The sequence below is a fragment of the Salvelinus sp. IW2-2015 genome, linkage group LG33, assembly GCF_002910315.2.
Source record: "Salvelinus sp. IW2-2015 linkage group LG33, ASM291031v2, whole genome shotgun sequence".
NCBI lineage: Eukaryota > Metazoa > Chordata > Actinopteri > Salmoniformes > Salmonidae > Salvelinus > Salvelinus sp. IW2-2015.
Window position 1 is genome coordinate 22,641,973 of NC_036872.1, and position 21,142 is coordinate 22,663,114.

The 21,142-nt window shown below is 43.5% G+C and overlaps 1 protein-coding gene across 7 annotated transcripts; it reads left to right on the forward strand.

Moving 5' to 3' along the window:
- The first annotated feature begins 3,706 nt into the window (after positions 1-3,706).
- LOC111957813 (repulsive guidance molecule B) lies at positions 3,707-14,251 on the forward strand. 7 transcript variants are annotated; one of them, XR_011474648.1, is made up of 4 exons: positions 3,707-4,599; positions 9,038-9,555; positions 11,134-12,181; positions 12,238-14,251. XR_011474648.1 is itself a non-coding variant. In XM_023978835.2 (3 exons), exons 1-3 carry the CDS (start codon positions 4,479-4,481, stop codon positions 11,878-11,880), a joined length of 1,386 nt encoding a protein of 461 aa, XP_023834603.1. In that variant the 5' UTR covers positions 3,707-4,478; the 3' UTR covers positions 11,881-12,446. The 7 variants fall into 7 exon arrangements, 2 of the variants coding, with proteins under 2 accessions (XP_023834603.1, XP_023834604.1); XR_011474645.1 differs by having other exon boundaries at positions 11,134-12,251; positions 12,295-12,446; XR_011474647.1 differs by having other exon boundaries at positions 11,134-12,237; positions 12,295-12,446.
- The last annotated feature ends 6,891 nt before the right edge of the window (positions 14,252-21,142 follow it).

The following is a 21,142-nucleotide window of genomic DNA, read 5'->3' on the forward strand; positions in this document are numbered from 1 at the left end:
ACACACCAACCTATAACACACACCAACCTATAACACACACCAACCTATAACACACAACCAACTATAACACACACCAAACCTAAAGCACACCAACCTAAAGCAACACCACAACCTAAAGCACACACCAACCTAAGCAACACCAACCTATAACACACACCAACCTATACACACACATCAACCTAAACACACCAACCTATAACACCACACCCACATAAAGCCACCAACTATACACACAACCAACCTAAACACACACCAACCTATAACACACACAACCTAAAGAACACCAACTATAACACACACCCAACCTATATAACACACGACCAACCTAAAGAACACCAACCTATAACCACACACCAACCATAACACACACCAACCTAAAGCACACCCAACCTAAAGCACACACACTAAAGCACAACACACCTAAAGCACACACGCACACCCCTAAAGCACACCAACCTATAACACACACCAACCTTAAAGCACACCCAACCTAAAACACACACCAACCTATAACACTCACCAACTTAAAACACTCACCAACACTTAAACCAACACCACCAACCATAAAGCACACCAAACTACAAGCACACACAACCTAAAGCACACACCAACCTCAACAAGCAACACACCAACTAAAGCACACACCCACACCAATAACACACACCAACCTATAAACACAACAACCAACCTATAACACACCAACCTATAACACACACAACCATAAAGAAACACCAACCTATAACACACCAACCAACCTATAAAACACACACACACAAACCTAAAGCACACCAACCTAAAGCAACACACCAAACCCAAAGCACACAACCAACCATATAACCAACAACCACCAACCTACATAAACCACACAACCACACCTATAACAACACACCAAACCATAAAAGATAAACCACAACCTAATAACACACACCCAACCTCATAACAACACCAAACCTAAAGCCACACCAAGCCTCACAAGCACACACACCTAAAGCACACACCAACCTAAAGCACACCAACCTATAACACACACCAACCTATAACACTCACCAACCTATAACACTCACCAACCTATAACACTCACCAACCTATAACACTCACCAACTTAAAACACACACAAACTTAAAGCACATCAACCACTGAGCATCTCTTTTCCATACTCTGGCAAGCACAGGCACACACTCACACCCATACTCATGCATATACACACACACATCGTGACCACACTGAGCAGCAGTGATGTTAATGTGAACAGAGATTCCCACTGGTGTCTAACTGTTCCTAACACCTGACACATTCTGGCTGGACTACGGGAGAGGATTAACAGCCACACACACACATGCAAACACACACACACACCCTGAGAGAGAGAGAGAGAGAGAGAGAGAGAGAGAGAGAGAATTAGATTTTTTTCAAAAGATGTTTCATATGCAGGCTCAGCATTCCAGACATCAACAATGGAAATGAGATGCTGTGAAGGTGTGTAAAAATAAGGGTTGGGGTGTAATATTCTCCTCTGTGCTAGTCTCCATAACAAATCTGTTTGGGTCTCAGTGGGACTCCAACACCCACGATGCCTCTGTCTCACCTGTCAGGAGATGAAAGACATAGTACACCTGTGTGTGGCATAAATCGGTTTGAGCATGTTTAATAGTGTCATCATAATCATTACCATTAGGGCTTGTTAAACTTAACTTTGTCTGTAGGTCTTGTAAAACTTAACTTTGTCTGTAGGTCTTGTAAAACTTAACTTTGTCTGTAGGTCTTGTAAAACTTAACTTTGTCTGTAGGTCTTTGTCTTACTTCTGGAAATGTATTGTATCAATACATGATGTTTTTAAAATAACATGCACTATTCCTCGCTCTCTTTCTCCCGCTCTCATTCCCTCCCTCTTTCTCTTTCTCCAGGAAAGCCATGGGGCGGGGCCTGGTCTGTCAGAGGCAGGCTTTTTTTTTATTTTTTATTATTATTTTTTTATTTAACCTTTATTTAACCAGGAAGGCGCCTCATTGAATTTAAAATCTCTTTTTCAAGAGCGTCCTGGCCAAGATAGGCAGCACAAGTCATTACAAAAAATTACAGACAGACAAATGAAAAACTACAAGTAATCTAGTAAAACCATTGAGATTACAGAGTTATAACAATAATCAAAAACAGCAAATTAAAAACATTGACAGGTCAGGGAATCAGCCTCAAAATCCTTCATCAGTGATTTAAAAACACCAACACCGGGACAAGTTCTTCCAGTTTAAAATATTTTGTAAAGGTGTTCCAAGACGATGGCGCAGAGTACATAAAAGACCTTTTACCAAATTCAGTTCGGCCTTTGGAACCAGTTACAGGATAAAGTCTCTAGGCGAACGAAGAGAGTACACCACCATTTCTGAAACAATAAAACAATGCCCAAATAAAAAGGTAGTAAACCCAAAATGCTTTGTAAATAAAAGTATACGCAGTGATGAGCCTACGAAGTGCTAGAGAAGGCCAGCCAACCCTGATAACACAGTGCAGTGGGTGCGAAGGGTTTTGCAGTTTAAAATAAATCTCAAAGTTGCCATGGTATAAGAGTGTCAATTGATCTCAAAACACTGGCGAAGCATTCATATTATAAATATCCCCATAGTCTAGTAAAGCATAAATGGTACTATACTAGCCTCCTTTCTGGCTTCAAAAAGAAAAACCAGCCTTATTACCTAAAATAAAATCCCAATTCAGCTTCAACCTTTTTTTTTAAGTTGTTGAATATGCAAATTTAAGAAGAGAGGCCGTCATCAATTAGAATTCCAAAGATATTGTATATGATTACGCAAACCTCAAATCTCCTTTGCCCTGACAAGTAGTAATAGGTTGAAAGGTTCTAGAGTCCTATTTCACTGCATTAGAAAACACCATTAGTTTAGTTTGTCAGTATTGAGCATAAGCCTTCAATTGACACAAGGCTATGTTGAACAGTAAAAAAGCAGTTTTGCAAGTTCTGGAAAAGCTTTGTTAAGAGATGAGCGCAAACAGTAAACTATAACAGATAATGCATCCGCACAAAAATCGAAAGTTGTGCATTTTGGACATTTTTGTCTAAAATCATTGTATATATAGTGATAAAAGCAGGAACCAAGTACACGAGCCGATTGGGGCACACCGCCGCATTCCGGACAGATCAATTTAACAAGACATAAGCCCATCAAAATTTGAGTGGCAGCTCGACGTTCTATCAGAACAGATAGTTCTAGCAAACCGATCGCAAACTGCATGCTCCGAAAGCACCTACACACTTCAACAATCTCTGCTTAGTATACGCATGATCAACTGTACAAAGCCTTAGAGAGATCAATAAAAAGTGAGACAACAAGTGAGAACACAAGTTTTTGCGCCAATGGTATTGTTCATTCGCTAAGCAAACAGAGGAAGAAGCAATGCAAGAGGGATAAGTGTGCCCAAAGTCTGTTTCTCCAGCAGGTGGTGATTTTAACTTATTTTTTTCGCTCACCAAGCGAAGAGTTTGTGTATGGGAGGTCATGAGAGTGTCGAATTTGGTTAACAAAATTTGAATGGCTTATTTGATACGTGAGGCTTATTTAAAATAATAGAAATGTCGTAATACTTAGCTTATTACGAGTTTACTGATATYAGTAGAACACGTGACATCCCGGCAACTTTGATTAAAAAAAAACACTTTATATCGGAATCGTGCCCGTTTTCACACGCGCATCTGTCCTCCCATTGGCTAGAATGGTTCCAACTGATCTTGCCTACTCCCGACTGCCTTCTATTTTAAATACGTTTCTTTTCATTGTTAGAGTGGCCACTTGAGTATCTGGTCAACGATGGATCATCTGTGGTATCCATCTGGGAAAAGGCTGTATGGACACTCCTGACCTGCAAATTGATATTTAATTTCAGAATCGGTTAAAATTAGGTTACGGTAAGGGTTAAGGGTTTGGTTAAAGTAAGGGTCAGTTTTAGATTTTAGTTAGTCGTTTGCAGGTCAGCAGTGTCCTTAGGTCTCTCCCATAGATCTGAGGAACAGAGAGGAGAGGGGCAGGATTCTGAGGTGAGGTAGAGAGAGACAGAGAGAGGGGAGCCGAGGTTGATCGCTACAACAAGACTCAACTCAGTCAGGACGGAATAAGCTGCTAGAGACACACTGCGGGGTCTGGGAAGGAAATCTGTCGCAGGGGACGAAAAAGGAGTGAAAGTGTTTCAGTTGCTGGATGGACTTGTGTTTTAATATCGCAACTTAGTTTTCCCTTTTCCTCTCCTTTCCCTTCCACCGCCCTAACGGATCGCATTCCGCGGAGCAGCTGRGCTTTAATGCCCCTGCGCATTCTAGGAGGAGAAGGAGAGAAGAGCGAGGAAGAAGGAGAGCAGAGGGAGGGAGAAGGAGAGCAGAGGCCTGACTTCTCGGAAATCGCTCCGCTGCCCCTCACGCCTCTCCCCCGTGGCTGTCTGTCCCCTCTTCCCTCCTGGCCCTGTATGGACGGGGATGGGGAGAGCCGGATGTTGTTACCGCGGGGCTGAGCGCCTCGCATCCCCACCGAGGGTGCCCCGCTTGCGGCCGTTGCTGGTGCTGCTCCTTGCTCTCTGCTACGGGGCTCACAGAGGTGGTAACTATATAACTTCGGATGTTGTTCATTCTCGGTAGCCTAAATCGGGACCTAGTACCCTGTACGCGGTTCACTTCAGCTCGAGCGCTGCGAATGTGCCATAACAGTTATAGGCGAATGAATAATTAATAACCAGTTYATAATGACACAACTAAAAATGTTCCACTGGGCACAGACGTCAATTCATCGTCTATTCCACGTTGGTTCAAACCACGTTGATTCAACCAGTGTGTGCCTAGTGGGGTGGGATTGGAATGAGTCTTCCATGTGGTTTAAGGGGAGTCTAATAGTGTGTATATCCTATAGGCCTGTGCGTGTTGTAGCCTATGGGAGTGTATTGGATTTGGACCTCCTGTCCTCTTCGTGTTATTGTTTGATAGTGGCTCTCTTTCTCTCTCCTGCGGACCGCAGTAACGCAGCAGTTAAAAGGTCTCTCCCGTGTTTCTCCAGAGTTTCTCCCGCGGTGTCTCTGCCGTGGGACGCTAATGGCTGATAGAGAAAGGGAAGGGTGGCTATGCAGACATCTCGGTGGCAGGTCCTCAGCAGCCAGGCTAACAGATTATTGTTGACACATTTTTAAAATAATAGAGGTTTATAATAATAATAACTGAAATTAAAATTGTAAATGTGTACAGTTATGTTAGAAAATTATACGCTTCACTTTTACTTTTAATACACAAAGGAAATAGTAGAATATAATAGGACCACATGGAGACTCTAGAATGGAATAGAATAGAACAGAACAGAACCATATTGTGACAGTGCAAATAATCATTTGTTGTTAATTTAATTACTTATATCAATAAAAGTCAAATAMAAATAAATATAACTATATCATCTAGAATAGAATATAACAGAATACAATCATACAGAAACTCTAGGATATAGAGAAATATAATATAATCAAAATGATGTAATAAAGTAGAATAGACTTAAATACCAGAGGAAAGCATTTTGGGTGCTAGTAGGCTACTTGAAGTCGTCATATAGAGTCTGGGTTGGCCTCAGTAACCCGGTGCTAACTGGCAGTTGTGCCCATACAGAGAGCCACGTTCTGGGCTGGCACTGAGACAGCCCACCACCTCTCTGGATGTCCCCCAGACCTGCTGTGTAACTCGTGCTCAATGACTGTGTGTGTGGTGTGAGTGCGTGCAGCAGGTAATTAGTTTAACACGGTGCCAGACAGCTGGACATGACACTGTCTGTGTACAGTTCTCTGCAGTAGGAGGATGAGGACTGGTTGAGGAGCATGAAAAGCACTCTGATGCTCCCTGCCAATAAGAATTACAATTTTAAATCATCTAATCTATTTAGAAGGTTCTATTTCACTTTTGTAAGTTTGTTCATGACACCATAAAACACCATTGACAGTTTAATTGATCAGCATGTCCTGTCTCATTGGGGATGTCAGATGTTGCAACGAGGAGATATATGCAAAAACAAAACAACAATTATTGAGAAGAAACAGTGACTTGGTGTGTTTTATAGTGTTGTTGGTGTGTGTAGCTAGCTTGTAACAAAACTTGGTCTGTGGGTTATTCGACTGACGGTGTGTGTTCTGTGACTGTGTGTTGATGGTGTGTGTAGCTAGCTGGTCTGTGTGTTGATGGTGTGTGTAGCTAGCTGGTCTGTGTGTTATTGTGTTGATAGTGTGGTGTGTGTCTTGCTTACTGGTAACAAGGCTCCACAGCTGTCTCATGGTGCTCATCACCACCGGATGCACCAGACCAGCCAGGGAGCTATCACTTCTGATCCTGATATTATATTGCAGCGTCATTACCGCCAGCCGTCCACACTATTTACCGTTATTCAGTCCTGTGTGTGTGTGTGAGAGAGAGAGAGAGAGAGGGGACTGAAACGGAAGTGAGTGTCTCTGAAGCGGAGGCCAGAGCAGCTGTGTATTGTGTCACAGTCAGTCATAGTTATCAGTATGTTCAGACTAGACTCACTGCACAAATTCCTGTGTGATCAGAAAGACCTGTGTGATCAGAAAGACCTGTGTGATCGGAAAGCACTGGAGACGTACAGTACATGTGTTTGGCATAGAGGTTTAATCTCAAGATTCAGCCTGAGAATGAAACTGTTTAGTTGTTCACTGTATCTGTGAGTAACTCTCGTGTGTTTGTGCTTGTGTGCGTGCGTGTGTGTGTGTGTGTGTGTGTTTGTTGAGGACTAGTGTTAGTATAACACAATGAAGGGAGATTCTGATCTGGAATGTGAGTTGGACGTGTTATGTTGTGTACCCCCCTCTAATACTCAGCACACTGCTGCCACCACCTGGTTGGCCCGGGTACTGACACACACACACACACACACACAACCCTCTCACCACACAGCCCTGAGAGTGAGAGCATTGGTTTTAAACATTCTTCTTCTTTCTGTTATCCCTTCATCTTATGGTTCAGGGCATTCATACCAGGATAACCATGGATGTGTTTGCTTTACCTCTGTATGCACCATGGGAACTAGGCCTAGTGTTAGCATAAGTTCTGTATGACGTGTGTGTGAATAGGCCTATGTTGTGTGTGTGTGTGTTTGCTGCAGGGGTTTGAACCACAACAGAACATTGAAAGTGATCTCTAGTGGTTCAGAACAGAACTGTTCAAATCTTGAGAAACGGTAAATAATCGTATTTTTTGTTCCAAAAAATATTCCTGGTGTTTGGTATATCATTGTGTAGATGATTGGAGTTATGATGATAGTAATAGCCTAAACACATTCCAACCCATCATCATGCTCAGTGCTTCAAGACAAACCCCCTCCATGTCCACTGCTTTCTCCTGCTCTCTCCCCACCCGTGGAATTTCAATCACATCTCGTGCCTGCACTTATCTGTCCATCATACATGTAAACAACTAGCTTACCCGTTCCATAGCAAGATGCTCTATCCATGCTAATTGGTGGGTGGTAAATGAATGAGCTAAATGTAGAAACTATGTTGATTTCCCGGGGAACAATGAACAGTTACTTTTGTTTGGTTGGAAACGGTTCAGAACTTTGTAATGCTGGTTGGAACACTGGAACGGTACAAAATAAATAGGGGTTCTACTCAGAACGGAATGATTCCAACCCCTGGTGTACTGGTGTCTGTTAGTAAATCATGCCATAATCAGGTGAGCTCGGCCAGTGTGTGTTGTTGGCAGCGGAAGCAGAGCCAGTATTCTCTCAGAGATAGTTATAAGTAAGTGTGTGTGTGTGTACYCATTAGAGAGCCTCTGGTCTAATCTAATAGGAGCTCACTGTGGCTGATGCATTAGGCCTGGCATCTTCTCCTTTTATCTGTTCTTTTTCTCTCTCTCCCTCTTCTCTAAGCCTTAACAGGCCTCTCTTTTCCAAGCCTATATGAACTACTGCTGCAGTACATTGACCAAAATGCTGCACTGTGTAGGAGAACATTATCGCTGGCTGAACCATCTCTAGAAGGCCTTTACTGCTGTATAGATGTAATCAGTGAATCATTCCAAAGTGTTTTCTTTTCCTCCATTGGCTAGAGGCCGGGGGCAGAGGTCACTGCAGACTCCAGCCTGACACTGAGAGCTCTGAAGAACTTCTAGATCATAGAGTTGGCAAACACACTGCGGTCTGCGGCCACCCGCAGCTTTTAGCACTTCTTCATGATGGTGTCTCTGAGCTCTTAAAGATGCACTCTGGAGTTTTCTTTCCCATGTGAGGGTATTATTTTGAGGCAATATCATAAACATGGCAGTCTGGAGAATGACAAGCTTCATCAGGCAGCATAGAATATTATGTAACAGTTATCAGATGTGGATGTGTCTGATCTGTTATTCTTTCACTCTAGCTCAGTCTTATCTCTGGCTCTGTGGGAAGGTCTGCAAGTCTCTGTGTCAGTCTCTCAGCGCTGCTCTTTGTTCTGGTTTATAAAAGTCATCAAATGGTGTACTGCTACACACACACACACACACACACACACACACACACACACACACACACACACACACACACACACACACACACACACACACACACACACACACACACACACACACACACACACACACTGAGCCTGTTCTCTCTGCTTTATTGGTCTAATCTGAACAGGCAGTAGTGTTGTGTGTGTTTACTTGTGCCATAGAGATCAAAGCCTCCTTCGCACCCCTAACCAACCTGACTCTGCGTGGGTTTGTGTGTTTGTCTGTGTGTGTATGAAAACGAGAGCTTCCGTGAAGATTTAATGTATGTCATACCAATGACTATGACTTTCTATATAGCCACACATCATCTGTACCACATGTTCTCTGTCTGTCTTTGTACCACAATGAACATGGATATTCTATATGACATTAATAGTCTGTCAATAGATATGGTATTGCTACCCTGCCAGGGCACTGGTACTGTATTAGTGCTGTCATAATAGAACTGTAATACTCTTGTAGTTGTACAATAGTACTGACAGTTTAGTATGTGTGTGTTTCTCCAGGTCATTGCCAGGTGGCCACCCCTCAGTGTCGTATCCAGAAGTGCACCACAGACTTTGTGTCCCTGACGTCTCACCTGACCCCAGCGCTGGATGGCTTTGACGTAGAATTCTGTAAGGCTCTGAGGTCCTACAGCGCCTGCACCCACAGGACAGCCAAGTCCTGTAGGGGTAACCTGGTCTTCCACTCTGCTGTCCTGGGCATCTCAGACCTCATGACCCAGAGAAACTGCTCCCGTGACGGGCCCACCTCCTCCACACACCCCGAGATGCAATCAGAGCCCTGCAACTACCACAGCCGCACCCAGCACGCTCACACACACCCTCACACACACACTCACACGCCGCCAGTGTACCTGTTCTGCGGGCTGTTCGGGGACCCCCACCTGCGGACGTTTAAGGACAGCTTCCAGACCTGCAAGGTGGAGGGGGCGTGGCCACTTATTGACAACGACTACTTGTCCGTGCAGGTGACCAACGTTCCAGTGGTGACGGGATCCAGCGCCACGGCGACCAATAAGGTGAGGGGAGATCATTACTGTATATATATTTAAAAAAACTCCTTCCTACATACTTCAGGAAGGGTGCTAGTCCACAAAGTAGAAAGCAATACACTTATAGATACAGGAAGATTGTTTTGTTTCAATATAAAAAATAAATGTACTAAAAGTATTATTTGGAGCATGTTCCATCTTGTAGTAGAGTAAAGGTATGAAACACACAGAGAGACCCTACTATAGAGCCCTGAGGTACTCCCTCTGTAAGACGTCTGATAGATGGATGTTCTGACCCAGCTCTCCACTGAAGCAGCGGTGTTGTGAGGATGTAGTATACAGTGAAGCCTGGGACGGAAGAAAAGAGGTTGAGTTTGGCGTACAGAATAAACAAGCTGTTTGGTATGAAGAGCTGTGCAGTTGATGCCAGAGCTGTTCTCATTGAGGCAGAAAACACACACACACACACACACACACACAGTCTCACTCACAGGTGCGAGGAGAGCAGAGCAAACAGTTGAGTCTTGTGACCAACACTTGTGACTAACGTGATGTTGGAATCCTAACTTAACTAATAGCTGCTTATAGCATGACCCCTAATACCCTGGAATGAGCGGCGCGTGAAAGAAACCACTGTGTGTGTATGTGTGTGTGTGTGTGTGTGTGTTGTGTGTGTGTGTGTTGTGTGGTGGTGTGTTGGTGTGTGTGTGTGTGTGTGTGTTGTGTGTGTGTGTGTGTGTGTGTGTGTGTGTGTGTGTGTGTGTGTGTGTGTCAGCAGTGGGCCCAAGAACTTTCACACACATATGGCCTGAAGCAGGTTACTGTCGAGAGTGAAGGGCACCATACCATAAATGACAAAACACACACACACACACACACACACACACACAGGCTGAGAGTGTTTTTAGACGTCATTAAATCCGGTTTGTGCCTCACAAAGGCATCTCTGTGGTGGCCATGCAGTCCCCCCCGCCCATCCAGGTGATAGTTATACTGCTGCTGCTCTGACCCTGTGTCAGGGCTCGCTATTAGTCAGAATTATTACCACACAGACACACACACCCATTGATGTGTGACTGTGCCTGCAACAGGCCTAATGGCTGCCCAGACCTCATCTCTGACAAATGGACAAAGCAGTCATTCATGCTAATGCTAACCCTATGACTGTGTGGCTATGGCCACAGCCTTGTAGATAGAAGGACCTGGCTAGGGCTAACACCATGCCACTTAAATCCAAACTGGTTGTCTAGTAAATTTGTAAGAAGGTCTCATCCTATGTTCAAGAAGGGCCTTTTTCCCTTTATTCAGATTACACCTGCTCACTCTCGGTTGTTTGAAAAGGAAATAATCTTCAGAATATTGTTATTTTTTAAACAAGTTTAGAAAGTTGGTTGCAATTTCAGTTTACTTTCAATCCACCTGAAAAGACAGAACAAATAATACAAATCAAACAAGTTGGGAGGCCAGTATCCTTGCTGTGATTGGATTGCAAGATAAACTTTATAAGATATTATAAAGTGTCTGGCAAACCTGTTTTAACCTGTTTCATACAAAGATCAAAGTTATTGTGTGCCTGGTCACTTTATGATGTTTGTGTGTCCATAGATCACCGTCATATTCAAGCCATTTGAGGAGTGTACAGACCAGCGTGTGTACCAGGCAGTAACAGATGACCTTCCCGCTGCCTTCGTAGACGGTACCGTGAGCAGCGGGGCCCCTGACCATAACCTTAACGGAAATAATGGTGACTCTACCGGGAAGGTACAAGCGCTGTGGATCTCGGAGCGTAGCCCCGGTCACCACGTGGAGCTGCATGCCGGCTACATCGGCGTGACGGTTATRGTACGGCAGCTGGGGCGCTACCTGACCCTGGCGGTGCGCATCCCGGAGGAGATGGCCCATGCCTACGACGCTACGCAGGACCTGCAGCTCTGCCTGAACGGATGTCCCACCTCGGAACGCATCGACCGGGGGGGTCACCTGTCCCTGCCTCTCCCTCTACCACCTCCAGCCCTGGGCTTACAGCTCCAACAGCCACATGGCCAGGGCCAGTCCTCACACACACACTCTCACACGGCTCCCTACAGCGCCCCCCAGGGGTTCAGTATGGAGGGTGCGCGGGCACGCTGCAGGGAGCAGCTTGAGGTGCAGGATATTTATTTCCACTCATGTGTGTTTGACCTCCTGACCACCGGGGACGCTAACTTCACGGCAGCGGCGTTCAGCGCCCTGAAGGACATGGAGAGTCTCCACCCCCAACGCGAGCGCTGGACGATCTACCCACCCAGCTCAGCCCACACCTCTCAGCCTATCACATGGCTCCTACTGCTCACGCTCTGTGTGCTCGGATAGGCACTGGTATAGCGTGTGTGTTTGTGTATGTGTGTGTGTGTGTGTGTGTGTTTGTGTATGTGTGTGTTGGTATAGAGCTCCTAGCTGAGCTGTAGGATAAAGTTCCCTCTCGATGCAGATCTAAGTTCAGTTTTGAGTTTTCGCCCTAATGGTTATGATTGGGGAGGGTAACCTAAGCTGATCCTAGATCTGTGTCTAGGAGAAACTTCTAACCAGAGCCCCTCTGGAGATTTACCCTTTTCTTCTTCTTGACTGAACACCCGAGGCATATTACTGCCACAAAGGAGCTACAAGCCCCCAGGTRCAAGCCCCCAGGTCCAAGCCCACAGGTCCAAGCCCCCAGGTCCAAGCCCCCAGGTCCAAGCCCCCAGGTCCAAGCCCACAGGTCCAAGCCCACAGGTCCCAAGCCCACAGGTGGATTCTGAACATTCCATATGACACTCTTGTACTTTTACCAACTCTGCTATGTGGGATCTAGCAGGCCTTGTGGAGATTATGACAATCTATATGTGAGGATAACACATATAAAGAAAGACCCAAATAAACACTCCAACTTGTGTATATTGTAGAAAACACACTCCAGACTTAAATAGTGTGTGTGAGTACCGTATCCAGGAACGCTGAATGGCGTTGAGTTTTGGTTGTTATTTTGGCTTGATTTTGTTGTGATTGTTTTTTTATACCTCAGACAAGGAAGTTGATTTAACAGAAGCACTTTATTTATTTTTTGTTGCTAAATCCACACCAGTGTTCCCCCTCTCCCCTCTCTACCCCACCCCCTCAACCTCTTCCCCTACATGACATATTTCTCCCCACTGCCCCCCCCCCCCCCCCCACCACCACCAGCAGCCCAAGCTGTGGATTTCATCTGCCATTTTCTTCACTCACAGTGCAAATCTCAAATTACACCTGATTTCCTCAACATGCACTTTCCACCAGAGGGACATAGGGAAACATAGGGCATGGTCAAATGTAGTGCATTATATAGGGAATAGGGAGCCATTTGAGACAATTAACCAGCTCACTAACACAGTGAGATGGAACSTCTGTTTTAAAGCCGACATTCCAAAGGCAGTTGAGTTGATTTAGCCTCTGTCCTATAGTAAATACATTTTTCTGTTGAATGTATTCTGTATGGTACCATAGTAGCTGTTAAGAACAGTTTCACACACCATTACCGTTTAATGTTTGGTTATCATTTACATTTTACAGTATGTCTGCAAATACAGTTTGTGTGTGTGTATGTGCTTGTGCGCAAGTTTGCGTGTGTTTTACCTGACTTGTCGTCTGAGGACTGAACAGTCAGTCAACCTCAGCAACTCTTTTTATAAACATATTCCCTGTTTGTTCACACTGGTGTAATGACTATAACATGCTCTGACTACGTTTATTTTTACTTCCACAAATTTCAGCTGGTGGTAACAATCCATTTACCAAYCAGCTTTGACTCTCAGCTTTTCTATGTTGTGGTTTTCTCTTTCTATGAGTGTTCAGTTTGCTTTCAAAGACAAACACATACAGTGATTCACCATACAAGTTCGCCAGTTTTCATATATTGGAACATGGTGATCACACATCCCCTCCAAACCRAAACCGTAACCCTGCCCTGAACCCTTCCTACACATCTGTAACTCTTAGTAAACTTGCTACTGTAGATCGACTCTATTTTGGGATGCTCCCCAACTGGACACATGGCTAGACTGTAGTAAACTGTAGACCAGGGTTGCACACTTTAGTTCCAGCCCAGCACTAACACACCTGATTCAGCTACCCAAGATATTGATGATTGGTTGATTAGTTAAACCAGGTAAGTTATAGCTGCGCTGGAACAGAAGTCTGCACACAATTCCCTACAGTAATAGTGTTGCCTACAGGCTGTAGATGGAGCACTGGGACTCCTACAGGCTGAGACGACATCACACACTTACAGATAAATCTACAATGCAGTGTCTGATGGGATATACTGTACATGCCTATTGCGCTCATATACAATTACAAAGCAGTATCTGATGGTAAATTAATGCRCAGTCTGCCTCTGGCATTGTGAATTATTAAGTTGTGTTTGAGTGTCCGTGTGGTGAAGAGTGACTGCTCAATGTTGAAATATYTAACTTATTTATAAACATAGTGTCTGTTAGAGGAAGGTACACTTCATATTCTGGCTGTTTCAGATGGGATTGTACTGCCACCTAGTGGCGCTCCGTTGCTATGTCAGTGTTTTACTCTTAATGGATGCACTAAAGAAAACTTTYGGAAAAAAATTAAATGTGTGCAAGTGTTTTATTTAAAAAACAATAAATGAAAAAGAGACCCATTGTTTATTTTTCAGATTATTTGTTGTTGTTGTAAACAATGACAAAAGGGAAATCAATCTACAGACCAAATAATTTTATTCTCAAACTTATTTACATTTTATTTACATATCTTATGTTATTTCACATTGTATCTGGTCTTAGTGTTTCTAACTGACAGAGAATTAGGTCAGAGTGGAAGCCAATTGTCTCTGTATGTGTACATCTGTCTGAGGTGATCAGATACTACAGGTTTGTTCACACACACAAACAGCTACAGTAACTGTCACCCTAACATTCACAGGGACACCTGCAACCTCCAGGTTTCTGAGAAGCACGCCCAAACTCATGAACACACACATGCACAGCTACTCCAGGAGACGCCCTCTGCAGACCCTAGCCATTACTGGACAATGTCCTCTGTGGTGGTCATTGTAGAGGTGAGAAGTCATCCTTTCTGTGGACCATGGTCTCTCTCTTCTCTATAAAGACCATATAGAAGTAATCCTCTTTTCATCTACTCCTGGCCATCTGAAAAAGGGAAATATTAACGTTACTATTACAGCCAAAAGTTAATGTTATACAGTTGAAGTCGGAAGTTTACATACACCTTAGCCAAATATATTTAAACTCCGTTTTTTCACAATTCCTGACATTAATTCCTGACATTTAATCCGAGTAAATATTCCCTGTCTTAGGTCAGTTAGGATCACCACTTTCTTTTTAAGAATGTGAAATGTCAGAATAATAGTAGAGAGTGATTTCTTTCAGCTTTTATTTCTTTCATCACATTCCCAGTGGGTCAGAAGTTTACATACACTCAATTAGTATTTGGTAGCATTGCCTTTAAATTGTTTAACTTGGGTTAAACGTTTTGCATAGCCTTCCACAAGCTTCCCACAATAAGTTGGGTGAATTTTGTCCCATTCCTCCTGACAGAGCTGGTGTAACCGAGTCAGGTTTGTAGGCCTCCTTGCTCGCTCACGCTTTTTCAGTTCTGCCCACACATTTTCTATGGGATTGAGGTCAGAGCTTTGTGATGTCCACTCCAATACCTTGACTTTGCTGTCCTTAAGCCATTTTGCCACAACTTTGGAAGTATGCTTTGGGTCATTGCCCATTTGGAAGACCCATTTGCAACCAAGCTTTAACTTCCTGACTGATGTCTTGAGATGTTGCTTCAATATATCCACATCATTTTCCTGCCTCATGATGCCATCTATTTTGTGAAGTGCACCAGTCTCTCCTGCAGCAAAGCACCCCCAACATGATGCTGCCACTCCCGTGCTTCGCGGTTGGGATGGTGTTCTTCAGCTTGCAAGCCTCACCCTTTTTCCTCCAAACATAACAATGGTCATTATGGCCAAACAGTTCTATTTTTGTTTCATCAGACCAGAGGACATTTCTCCAAAAAGTACCATCTTTGTCCCCATGTGCAGCTGCAAACCGTAGTCTGGCTTTTTTTATGGCGATTTTGGAGCAGTGGCTTCTTCCTTGCTGAGCGGCCTTTCAGGTTATGTCGATATCGGACTCGTTTTACCTTTTTCCTCCAGCATCTTCACAAGGTCCCTTGCTGTTCTTCTGGGATTGATTTGCACTTTTCAAACAAAAGTACGTTCATCTCTAGGAGACAGAACGCATCTCCTTCCTGAGCMGTATGACGGCTGCGRGGTCCCATGGTGTTTATACTTGTGTACTATTGTTTGTACAGATGAACGTGGTACCTTCAGGCATTTGGAAATTGCTCCCAAGGATGAACCAGACTTGTGGAGGTCTACAATTTTTTTTCTGAGGTCTTGGCTGATTTCTTTTGATTTTCCCATGATGTCAAGCAAAGAGGCACTGACTTTGAAMGRAGGCCTTGAAATACATCCACAGGTACACCATTGACTCAAATTATGTCAATTAGCCTATCAGAAGCTTCTAAAGCCATGACATTATTTTCTGGAATTTTCCAAGATGTTTAAAGGCACAGTCAACTTAATGTATGTAAACTTCTGACCCACTGGAATTGTGATACAGTGAATTATAAGTGAAATAATCTGTCTGTAAATAATTGTTGGYAAAATTACTTTTGTCATGCACAAAGTAGATGTCCTAATCGACTGGACAAAACTATAGTTTGTTAACAAGAAATTTGTGGAGTGGTTGAAAAACTAGTTTTAATGACTCTGAACTAAGTGTATGTAATCTTCGCACTTCAACTGGAAATCAGTGATGTCTGAAAATAAATAGTCAGGGGTTAGAGTTAGGAGTCAAGAGCAGATTTAAAGGTCAAGTAATCTCGGTTGAGTCATGGTGGACACACTTTGCTCCCAAGGGGTTAAAGAGGTTTAAATAAAAAAAAGTAAATCCTGGTTAACCCAGAACTAAAATCTCTGGTCATTTGGGATCAGGGGTTAGAGGTCAGGGTTGGAGGTCAGGGTTACGGTCTCACCACTTTCTAACAGCACATGCTGTGATCAGAGCATTAAAGATGGTGGTCTTTAGGAGGAGAAGCCTCAAGGCCTGTAGAGTCACATGATCAGTCCATAAGCCATTGGCTGCAGAGAGAGAGGAACACAGCTGTAATAAATGTTTGTTTGTTTCAAATGAATGTTCTAACTAAACCCACTACCTCAATGGCAGTTTAGTTCTTGACAATGCTTACACTTACCTTGAAACACACTGTTGTGATGTTCATAGCAACTCTCTTCGTCTTCATCTGTAGAAGAAAGTTGTTCACCATCGCACTCTTTCAACAGAACTAGAGTATTGTATACCAGGTTATTTGAAAGAAAACACACACACACACACACACACACACACACACACACACACACACACACAGACACAGACACAGACACACACCCCCAAGCCTTACCTGTGAAGGTGGCATGGTGTGTCCTGATGACTCTGGCTTGGCAGCGGTGACTGACAAAACAGCTGTTTGACGTCCACTCACTGGTTGCCACCGTTACTATCGCCACGGCACTGTGGCCACTGTTCTGTTCCTCCCCGGCCACACTGTAGGGAGCACTGGCAGGACTCACTAGATTATCATGTCAGAGAGAACAGAGGTGTCAATTCACTAGACTGTCATACTGGAAAGGGCAAAAACAGCAAGAATTTCTAAAATGTAACATCTAGTCTAGTGTGTGTGCTGATGTGCCTACCATCTCCAGGTGACCTCCAACTGACTTCCAAGTGACCCCTCCCCAGGTCAGTGATGACACACACCAGCAGCGTCCAGCCCACCCTCTCACCTGCCAGGTGCACTGGTGGGGCCAGGGAGGCCAACACATCACCATGTACTAGGACTGTGGTAGGGTGGAGGGGGAGAAGGAGAGGACAAAACTACTGTAAGTCACCGTGGGTATGGGCATGATAAAAAGAGAAGGATGAAGAGGGTGAGAGTGAGCTGTAAAACAGTCTCTAATGGTCTCAGGCTCTACCAGTCATTCCTTTACTTTGCTACTCAATATATATACATCATTTAAGGTATTGAGAACAAAAAAACAGTAGTTGATTATGCATGAGGATACTAAAGATCACMCTTGAGAGCAGCAAAAGGTGTGCTGGCAAATGACCTAGTGGCCTCATGGATGGAATATTATTCATATTTTTCATAATTTCATAATTCTCTTTAAATGCCGAAAATCCAGTGTTTCTATGTCAAACAGTTTCGATATATTTCAGTCTTCTGTGATGTATATAAAGTGTAAAATTGGGATGCAATCTCAAAATGTAATACATTATATCTGACATGGTACAGGTGTCTTCTTTTTTAAAGCCCATAACCATGTGTGTGAGGTGTATACGTTTGTTTCAAAGTAGATTCGTTCAAGACTACCAAGAATCACTCTGTGTGACCCCAATTTAGCCCACTGCAGTAAAAGGTTAAAGACTATTAGTTAGTTAGGTAGTCAGGCAGTTTTTTAGTTAGTCAGTATTTACTCACCAATCCAAAGGTAGAGAATAGTGAGGCAGAGGAGAATCCTATGTCGTTCTTTCATGTCTGTGGTATGTCTATGTTACTGATGAGCATCCTCCTCTATGGAGCCGTTATGCATGTGTGTGAACGTGTGTGAGAGAGTGCATGAGTTGGGAGAGTGTTTGAGTGAGTCAGTGTGTGTTCTTTTGTTTGTCAGTAGCGTTCTACAGGGTGGAGACATTTCACAGCAGTGCATGAGGGGGATTATCAGCCCATAGTCATGTGATCTCACCCGCCATGGAATCTCCCCACAGATTGAGAGGGAGATTGAGAGAAAGACAATGAGAGAAGGAGAGCGAGAGAGACCATTTTCACCTCTGCTCTTTCACAGTGTCGTTTTAACTGTATCAAGTAGTGTGTCTTGATAAAGTGTCTATAGTTCAGAGGTCCATAGGATCTTAATGTAGTGTACAACAGGGAGTTCGCTGGTTGTGTCTTCAACTGTGTGAGTAGGCCAGTAGTCTACCAGTAGTAGAGCAGTAGTAAACAGGTAACCACAGAGGACACCTGGAGCTCTGGGCTGTTAGATCTGAGGTAAGAGGCTGATCGTATCAATCATCCCCAGAGTACACCTGCACACACACACACACAAACACACACAAACACACATCTCATGCTCTACAGAAGCCTGGCGTTCTGGAACAAAAGAGCATCACTTCATGAACCCCATGGTATTGTCAGGAGGCTAGTTTAGCACTGTGGATGAGATACATGGAACGTATGTTTTCTTGCAGTGTGTGTATGCAGGAGAGATGGTGGTGTTGAATATAGTATGTTAGTCTCCAGTATGTAGTGTGTTCTTGTGGAGGTCATGTGGATTAACCACCTGGTTTCCCCTGCTGACAGGCTAAATGCGGGCACAGGTACAGTATATATATATATATATACACACAGTACCAGTCAATAGTTTGGACACACCTACTCATTCAAGGGTTTTTTCTTTAATTTTACTATTGTCTACATTGTAGAATAATAGTGAAGACATCAAAACTGTGAAATAACACATATGGAATCATGTAGTAACCAAAAAAGTGCTAAACAAATCAAATTATATTTTATATTTGAGATTCTTCAAAGTAGCCACCCTTTGCCTTGATGACAACTTTGCACACTCTTGGCATTCTCTCAACCAGCTTCATGAGGTAGTCACCTGGAATGCATTTGTTGTTAATTTGTGGAATTTCTTTCCTTCTTAATGTGTTTGAGCCAATCAGTTGTGTTGTGACAAAGTAGGGGTGGTATACAGAAGATAGCCCTATTTGGTAAAAGACCAAGTCCATATTATTGCAAGAACAGCTCGAATAAGCAAAGAGAAACGACAGTCCATCATTACTTTAAGACATGAAGGTCAGTCATTTTCCGGAAAATGTCAAAAACTTTGAAAGTTTCTTCAAGTGCAGTCGCAAAAACAATCAAACTCTATGATGAAACTGGCTCTCATGAGGACCGCTACAGGAAAGGAAGACCCAGAGTTTACCTCTGCTATAGAGGATAAGTTCATTAGAGTTAACTGGCCCTCAGATTGCAACCCAAATAAATGTTTCACAGAGTTCAAGTAACAAACTGTCACGCCCTGACCTTAGTTATCTTTGTTTTCTTTATTTATTTTGGTTAGGTCAGGGTGTGACATGGGGGATGTATGTGTTTGTCTTGTCTAGGGTTTTGTATGTTTATGGGGGTTTACTAGTCTAGGTGTTTGTATGTCTATGGTTGCCTAGATTGGTTCTCAATTAGAGGCAGCTGTTTATCGTTGTCTCTGATTGGGACACATATTTAGGCAGCCATATTCCGTTGGTATTTCGTGGGTTATTGTCTATGTATTGGTTGCTTGTGTCTGCACTTTATATATATAGCTTCACTTTCGATTAGTTTGTTTAATGTGTCTTCGTTTCGTGTTAAATAAATAGAAGAATGTATTCGTATCACGCTGCGCCTTGGTCCTCCTCTCTTTCTCCCCGAAGACGATCGTGACACAACAACATCTCAACATCAACTGTTCGAGGAGACTGCGTGAATCAGGCCTTCATGGTCGAATTGCTGTAAAGAAACCACTACTTAAGGACACAAATAAAAAGAAGAGACTTGCTTGGGCCAAGAAAACCATGAGCAATGGACATTAGACCAGTGGAAATCTGTCCTTTGGTCTGATGAGTCCAAATTTGAGATTTTTGGTTCCAACCGCTGTGTCTTTGTGAGATGCAGAGTAGGTATGGAGGAGGAGGTGTGGTGTGGGGGCGCTTTGGTGGTGACACTGTCAGTGATTTATTTAGAATTCAAGGCACACTTAACCAGCATTGTCACGGATCCCTCCAGAACTTTCATTACGCACACCTGGCCCCTATTCCCATTGATTAGTAATTGTATATATGTGCCCTTTGATTGGGCTGTCGATTATTGTTACAATGTCCGTTGGTCGTGTGAGTACCTGTGCCTTGTTGTTTTGGCTTTCGTGCCATTGTGGAGTGCACAGATGATTACGGGTTTCGTCCCGTGTGATAATCATTGTGCGCTAGTGTTATTTATTCGAGGTACTCCTCGCTCTTTTGTTTGGGATTCAACCCTGTCTGTTGTATACGTGTTTGTTTGGTCTTCATGTAAAGGCACGGGGACATCAAATAACATCAAATTGATCAGAAATACAGTGTAGACATTGTTAATGTTGTAAATGACTATTGTTGCTGGAAACGACAGATTTTTAATGGAATATCTACATACAGTAGCCGTACAGAGGCCCATTATCAGCAAACATCACTACTGTGTTCCAATGGCACGCTGTGTTAGCTAATCCAAGTTTATAATTTTAAAATTATAAACTTGGATTAGCTAACACAACGTGTGTCACGTGTGCTCCCTCTCTGGCCTCTAGGTCATCAGGCTACTTGTTATGGCGCACACCTGTCACCATCGTTACGTTCACCTGCGCGTCATCAGACCATCAGATTCCATCACCTCCCGAATTACCTTCCCTATATATGTCACTCCCTTTGGTTCCTTCCCC